Raw genomic sequence first — 7,110 nt, 5'->3', positions numbered from 1 at the left:
GAAGGAGTGAGCGGAAGGACGATGATCGTGACGGAGGCACGGAGCTCTGCCCGCTGACGAGGTTCTGTCCTGTGGTCAAGCAACACCTCGACAAGGGTGGCTAGTCCTTGATGAAGCTATCAGCTACATAGTTAGGCCTTATTTACTTCTAGTGTATTTGATGAGAGGGGATTATTTTGTATCCCGAAATCCCCATTAGTCTGTTTACTTCGCTGGTTTTGAACGAAATAATCCCGAGATATCCCTCTCATCCCCACATTTTTTGCCTACATTGAAAACTCTTCATCATATTAGTGTATTTTTTAAGAAGGGTATTTTAGGGGATTAGAGCATCTCCAGTCGCGTCCCCCAAAGCGTCCCCCAAAGGGATTTGGGGCGCGTCGGACAAAAAATGCGTTCCAGCCGCGTCCCCCAAAGCCCATTTTTGTCCGGCTCGGCCCGATACGGTGTCCGGCGCCCCGAGCCCGTCCCCGTCCCACAGGGGACGCACCGGGGACGCCGGACACACCAAAAAGCGAGGCGAACCGACGCGGGCCCGATCCGTCAGCGGCACGGAAGGCTAAAATCCCGTCGCCTACCTTTGGTCAAGCGACGTTAGTGGCGTCCCTGTTTTCCCAGGCGACGCAGGGACGCGTCTCGTCGTGCATGGCCGCGTGGCCGTCCGCGCCGGAGTTATTGCGTGCAACCACCCGCTGCCGCCGCTGTTTTAAGACGCCCTGCAGTTCTCGCCGCTCACAATCCTTCTCGTCGCCGCCGCCTCCCCCCTCCCAGATCTTCTCCTCACAAAAATGTCGAGCTCGTCCTCCCGCAAGATCGCCGCGGCGAACGGCTTCGGCCGCGGCAGCCTCACCGTGCCGGAGGCGTGGGCGCCGTACCACGCCCGGTATCCAGTCCCGCCGGACATGCGGCTGCCAAGCAGCGGCGGCTAGAAGATGGCCGTGAACGGCATTGGCGTTCCGCTGCCGCCGAAGCCGCGCACGGACAAATGGAGGGACGCCATCAAGGCCCGTCGGGCTCAACACACCGCCGAGGAGCGGTTGGATCCGACGTGGGCGGTCAACGACAACGACGCCTGGTGGACGACGTACTTCCAGGCGAAGTACAACGTCGAGATGCACATCACCGACAACCTCGTCGGCGGCCCCAACAGCTGGAACAGGGACGGCCGCGCCCTGTTCAGGGGCGTTCCGGGGCGCACCCTCGAGAACGTCATCCGCGGCATCCGCAACGGCGCTCCAAGGCTGGAGATGCCGTCGTCGCCGCCGCCGTCTCCTCAATGGCAGCCGAGGAAGACGACGTACTCGTCCTCCTCGCACTCTTCTTCCTCGGGACCGGCGCGATCGACGCCGTCCTCGTCTTACCGGTCGGCGCCCTACACCGTCCCCAAACGGGAGGTCAAGGAGGAGCCGGCGACGCCCGTCAACACGAGGCGTGGCGGCAGCGGCAGCGGCAGCCGACGGCAGCAAGGGAGGCGCGGCGGTGCCCTCCTCATCCCGAAGTCGGAGGTGAAGGAGGAGCCGGAGGAAGCGTCGCAGGCGGCGCTGCTGGCGGAGTACGAGCGGCAGCAGCGGCTCATCGCCAGCAGCGACGACCCCGAGAACTGCCCAGGGCTGCGGGCGACGTTCTTGGCGTCCATGGACGACAAGGACGCCTGGAGGGGCGACCTGGACGCGGCGATCGCCATGTCCATCCGCGACTCCGGCAAGCCGCTGGTGAACCTCTCCGACGACGGCGAGGCAGGACCAAGCGGCTTGGTGAAGGACGAGCCCGTCGACGAGCGCGTCAAGCAGGAGGTCGTCACCGACGACATGTACAACTTCCAGCAGTACTACGACGCCTCCGACCGCCGCAAGTGGTTCTAGATTAGGTTTAGTTTAAATTTAGTCAAATTTCGTTCGAATCTATGTAAGTTTGGATGAATCTAATCGAATCTCGTTAAGTTTAAAATTTCCGAAATTTTGTTTGGGGGACGCGACTGGGGAGCGACGTCCCCCAAACACGGCACGAACGAAACACGTCCCCCAAACGCTCAATCCGGCGCGGTTTGGGGGACGCGACTGGAGATAATGCTACGTACACTAAATCCCCTTCTATTCCCATACCGGGAGAAAAATACGAGAGAAGTAAACAATGCCTTAATAAGTTCTGACAGTGACAACGTTGCAGGCAAAGGAGTCAATCCCCTCGGACAGTTGACTGGAAGAACACCACCACAAAATTCCCCATCTCGTGCGCGCCCCTAGATTTCCGCACATCTCTGCACCACGCCGCATGTAATCTCCACCTGCAACCTCTAGATTTGGGTCGACGACCCGCGAAAATGGCTGGCGGCGACCTGCGCAGCCTGGCGTTGGTCTCGACCGTGGTCACCGCCGCCATGTGCTACGTCCGCTTCGCGGCGCAGCGCCTCCGCCCGGGCCTGCCCCGCCTCGCCGCGTTCCTCCCGGTGCTCGCCGTCCTCCCCTTCCTCCCCCTCGCCTTCCACGCCACCCATCCGCGCGCCATCTCCGGCTTCTTCCTCGCCTGGCTCGCCGAGTCCAAGCTCCTCCTCCTCGCCGCGGGCCAGGGACCCCTCCACCCGTCCCTCCCGCTCCCCGCCTTCGTCGCCGTCGCCTCCGGTCCGGTCCGTCTCCGCGCCGCCAAGGCCGCCCAAACGTCGTCGGGCCTCGGCCTCGTGTCCTCCGCCGTCATGGCCGCGCTGCTCGCGGTCATCGTTTCCCTATACCGCTACAAGGAGCAGATGAACCAGTACCTCCTGCTCACCCTCTACTCGTTCCACGTCTACCTCGCCCTGGAGCTCGTCCTGGCCTCCATGGCGGCGGCGGCGCGCGCCGTGCTGGGCCTGGATCTGGAGCCGCAGTTCGACCGGCCGTACCTCTCCGCGTCGCTGCGGGACTTCTGGGGTCGCCGGTGGAACCTGTCCGTGCCCGCAATTCTCCGGCCGTGCGTGTACCGCCCCGTCCGCGCGTGGCTCGGCAGCGCGCCCGCGGGGGTGCTCGCGACGTTCCTCGTCTCGGGCATCGTGCACGAGCTCATGTTCTTCTACATCACGCTGCGGCCGCCCACCGGGGAGGCCACCGCCTTCTTCGCGCTGCACGGGGCGTGCGCGGTGGCGGAGGCCTGGTGGGCGAGGCACGACAAGTGGTGGCGACCGCCGCCGCTGCTGGCGACCCCGCTCGTGCTGGCGTTCGTGATGGTGACGGCGTTCTGGCTCTTCTTCCCGCCCATCACGAGGCCCGGGGCCGACAAGGTGGTCATCGCCGAGTGCGAGGCGGCGATCGCGTTCCTGCGGGACGCCGGGGCCTGGGCGGCCGGCTTCGTCCGGCCGGCCTGAACCGGTCGCTCGTAGTGCGGACGACCGGTGCCTCACGCCTGACGCGACCGCATCCAGACAGATCATTTCTTGGTGAATTGGCGTGGGCACTACACTGACCAGCGATGACTGTTAATTACTACCTCGGTTTCAATAAATAAGATTTATGTTCTTTCTAAAAGTTAAATTACATAAATTGGATTAAACTTTACTTAGTCTAAGTTTTTCAAAAAAATGTACTGATTTATTATATGGAACGAAGCAAGTATAACACTAGGTAGGAAAGCGCTTGTTTGGCAAGTAGCTACGAATATATATTTTTGAAAAAAATATAAACTACATATAGTACAAACGATTATTTAACAATAAGGTAACAGTATGTTTTGTCAATCCATAATAGAGGTCAAGTTGAATCGTACATGCACAGAGAGGTGACCAAGGCAGAGTGTACGCATTCTGTTGCGTTGATAATCTCGCACAACACCAAAAAAGAATATTTAATTATACATTTCTGCTAATTCATAGCTAGCTGATTTGTAATTCGTCCACGAAGACTTTTTTTTGTCCGTCCATCTATCATTAAGATTCGGGTGGGAGACTCAAATGTCATTGTCATTCCGGGTCGGCTTTTTTGGGCTTTGGGTGTAAGAGCATCTCTAGCCATTGGGGCTTCCCACGCCATCCGACGATATTTTCGTTCGGATTGGACGAAAATTTGGTCTGGGGAGGCCCATTTTCCCAGCCGCGAGCCTAGGATGGATGTAAGTAATTTGACGTAATACGGCGAATTCAGACAAAATTGGGCGAAGCTCGTTCAAACATAAGCGAAATTTAATGATATTTAACATATAGAGGCGAGTTCGTACATAAATAGGCCGAATTCATACATATATTTGAATTCGGCGATTGGCAAACTAAAACTTAAACAAAAAAGTGGCCTCCTACATGCCGAAATGGCGGTAGAAGGCCGTGTAGTCGCCACCGTCATCGTCGTCGCTCGAGCCGGCGTCGTCCTGGGGCGGCGGCGCCTCGTACCAGCGGCTCGTACCCTGGCCAGCGTCGCCGGCGCGTGGCGGCGACGGACGGTAGATGTCGTCGTCGCTGCTCTCCTCCAGGTTGATCACCTCCCTGGGCGCGGCGTTCCTACCGGTGGATGGTGCGGCGGCGCGGGCGGCGAGATGACGCGCGGCGGCTAGATCCAGCAGCCGCCGCTGCTGCTCCGCCTCCTCGCGCTCCCAGTCGCGCCTGGACCACTCCAGTGCGGCGTCGATGGGGAGGCTGTTGTCGGCGGGCACCAGGTCCTTCAGCGACCTGGCGATCGCCTCCGCCACCGCGGCGTCCTCCACGCTCTTCGCCTCCTCCTCGGCGAGCTGGTTGGCGGCGGCCGCGGCGGCCTCCTTCTTCGCCGACTTCCTCTTCCGCCCGCGCTGCGGAGAGGAGGGTTGGTCGCGGATGACGAGGGCGCCGCTGCTGCGCCCTCTGGTCGGCGGTGGAGATGCCGGCTCCTTCTTGACGCGCGCCGGTGTCGACGGAGACGCCGGCTCCTTCTTAACGAAGACCGACGTCGAACCGCCGGACCTGGACGCCGACCTTGACGCAGACGAAGAGGAGGACGGCGCCATCCTCCTCAGCAGCCAGGAGCTACTGCTCCGGCGTGACACAGTAGCCGCCTCCGGCGGCAGCATTTGCAGAACGGGGGAATTCCCGCCCTCGATGTGCGCGAGCACATTCGAGAGGGTGCGGCCAGGCGTGCCCCACCACCGGCGGCGGCCGACGGCGTTGTTCCTTGCCGGAGGAGGAGGAGGGCCGTCATACGCGGCGAGTTCGCGCTCGTACCTACACCGGAAGAACTCGCTCCACGAGTCGTACGCGTCGGGGAAGAAGCGCGGCTCGGCACGCTGCTCGTCGGTGAATGTGGCGAGCACTGCTTCGATCTCGTCGTCCATGGCGCCCCAACCCATTGGCGGCGGGATCGGCACGCCGCCCGCACTAAGTCTCCATCCTCCCGGCGCGCGGAAGTCCAGCGGCGCCGGGTAGCCCGCCATGTGGAGGAGCCGTCCCTCCCATTGGTGGAGAGAGCGGCGGCCGAAGCCGTTGTTGGCCGCACCGTCGTTCGCCATTGCTGGTTCGTTCGAGATCGGGGAAGATTTGGGGGAAGGCGAGCGAGGTGAATATGGGGCAGACGCGGTAGTTCGACGATAAATAGAGGTAGGCGTGCGTGATACCGAGACGACGGCATTAACTCGCCGCGTGGAAGCTAAGCGGCCGGCGAATACTGACAGGCTTTTACAGCGCGCGGAACACGATGCGATGAGGACGACGATCGGTGTCTCTCGCCGACAAGTTGGGGCCACCAGACGCGCGGGAAGTTTCCTCGGCGTTTCCCGCGCTTTCGTTTCCTCCGGACTCCCCGAGCGCTCCCCGGGGGGCCGGGGATGGCGTGCGCTTGCCGGATGGATGAAGGGCCAAATCCGGACGAAAACGAGGAATCGGGGGCGCGACTGGGCCGAATTTCGCCGTCCGGATGACAAAACGCGGTCCTGGGGGCCTCGTCGGGGAGACGAGTGGGGATGTTCTAAGCCCGTTGGACTTGTTTCTTCTTTATTTTTTTTCTCAATTATTTTGAAGCGGGCTTCACCGCGTGTTTGTTTTGTTAGAACGGATAGGATCGAGTAGTGTGTAGTTCAAAAAGAGACAGAGAATTCAGCAGAAGAAACACGTGAAGGAACAGAGGAGCGAAACCTCGCCATCTTCATCCCCCTCAAGCTTCTCCGAAGGCTAGAACCGGAGGCAGGAGGGTTCCACGGCGACGAGGATATGTCTCCGCCCAACGCCCCCTCCACCATGTCGCGGGATGCGGCCATCTTTATCTTCTATTGTGTTTTTTTTGCATCTTCCGTAGCCAATTCGATACCATGTTCCAGAATCCAGCTACCTATAGGTCATCATCATCCGTGACGTCATCCTTTCTACCAACAACACCTTTCAATTTCCTCTGTTTTCTCCGGTGCATCTTTCACCTTATCCTTATATATCTTCTTCATCAAATCCATCATTGACAATGGCGTAGTGGTGCTGTGATGACCCAGCGTACCACTGCATGGTGTAGTACACAAGTCGTTGACATAACACAAGTGAAACACCGTTCCACTCATATTACATCTCTCAGAGTGGTACAACAGAAACATATGCGAGTCCAAGGTATGTCTATAGAAGTACACACGAACTGTTTACATAAGATCAACATAGCCTCCTACTTTACAGTGAGGTAAAACTTCAAATAAAGCTCCAGAAGAACGACTCGTAGTCTATCTGATTGCTAACTCAAGCTTAAGAGCTACTTGGCTTGCTATAGAAATCTAGCTACTTAGGTGCTAGGATTAGGGAAAGGTTCCCTTTTATTACTAGTCTAGGTTTCCATCATAGCTGATGCAGAAGTTGACTCCATTGACTTCTTTGACTGGATTCTTCATCTTGTTGCAGTTGACTCCTTTGTCTTCGAGTTCCACGGTAGTTTCTCCTTCGGTGCCTTGATCTAAGAAGGGGGTTCAAATGAGATAGAATGAGTACGAGCGTACTCAGCAAGTTCATATTAGGAAATAGGTGTATCATGCACTAGCTACAGCCATAGACCAGAAAGTCATAGGCCAATGCAAGTTTTCATAAACATTTCTTCAAAAGGTTTATTTTATTCTGAAAACTATGCCGTCGGTCTTCACGAGGTTGACTAGAACTTCGTGGAGTTCCTTTCTGCCCGCGTTCGCAGTTCCCTTCCCGGAACAGGGAGTGACAGTCAC

At 58.3% G+C, this 7,110-nt stretch overlaps 1 protein-coding gene across 1 annotated transcript; it reads left to right on the top strand.

The window, feature by feature from the left end:
- The first annotated feature begins 2,134 nt into the window (after nt 1–2,134).
- Nucleotides 2,135–3,494, top strand: LOC127321849 (probable long-chain-alcohol O-fatty-acyltransferase 4). The gene has a single exon (XM_051350819.2). It carries the CDS (start codon nt 2,321–2,323, stop codon nt 3,332–3,334), a length of 1,014 nt encoding a protein of 337 aa, XP_051206779.2. The 5' UTR covers nt 2,135–2,320; the 3' UTR covers nt 3,335–3,494.
- Nucleotides 3,495–7,110: the final 3,616 nt, after the last annotated feature.

Source organism: Lolium perenne, chromosome 2 (assembly GCF_019359855.2).
Source record: "Lolium perenne isolate Kyuss_39 chromosome 2, Kyuss_2.0, whole genome shotgun sequence".
In the NCBI taxonomy this organism is placed as follows: domain Eukaryota; kingdom Viridiplantae; phylum Streptophyta; class Magnoliopsida; order Poales; family Poaceae; genus Lolium; species Lolium perenne.
The sequence above is the reverse complement of the archived record's forward strand: the minus strand, read 5'-3'. Positions and strand labels throughout refer to the sequence as shown.

Excerpts from the sequence above, each read along its gene's own strand:
- LOC127321849 (XM_051350819.2), top strand. The coding sequence starts at position 2,321 with ATGGCTGGCGGCGACCTGCGCAGCCTGGCGTTGGTCTCGACCGTGGTC.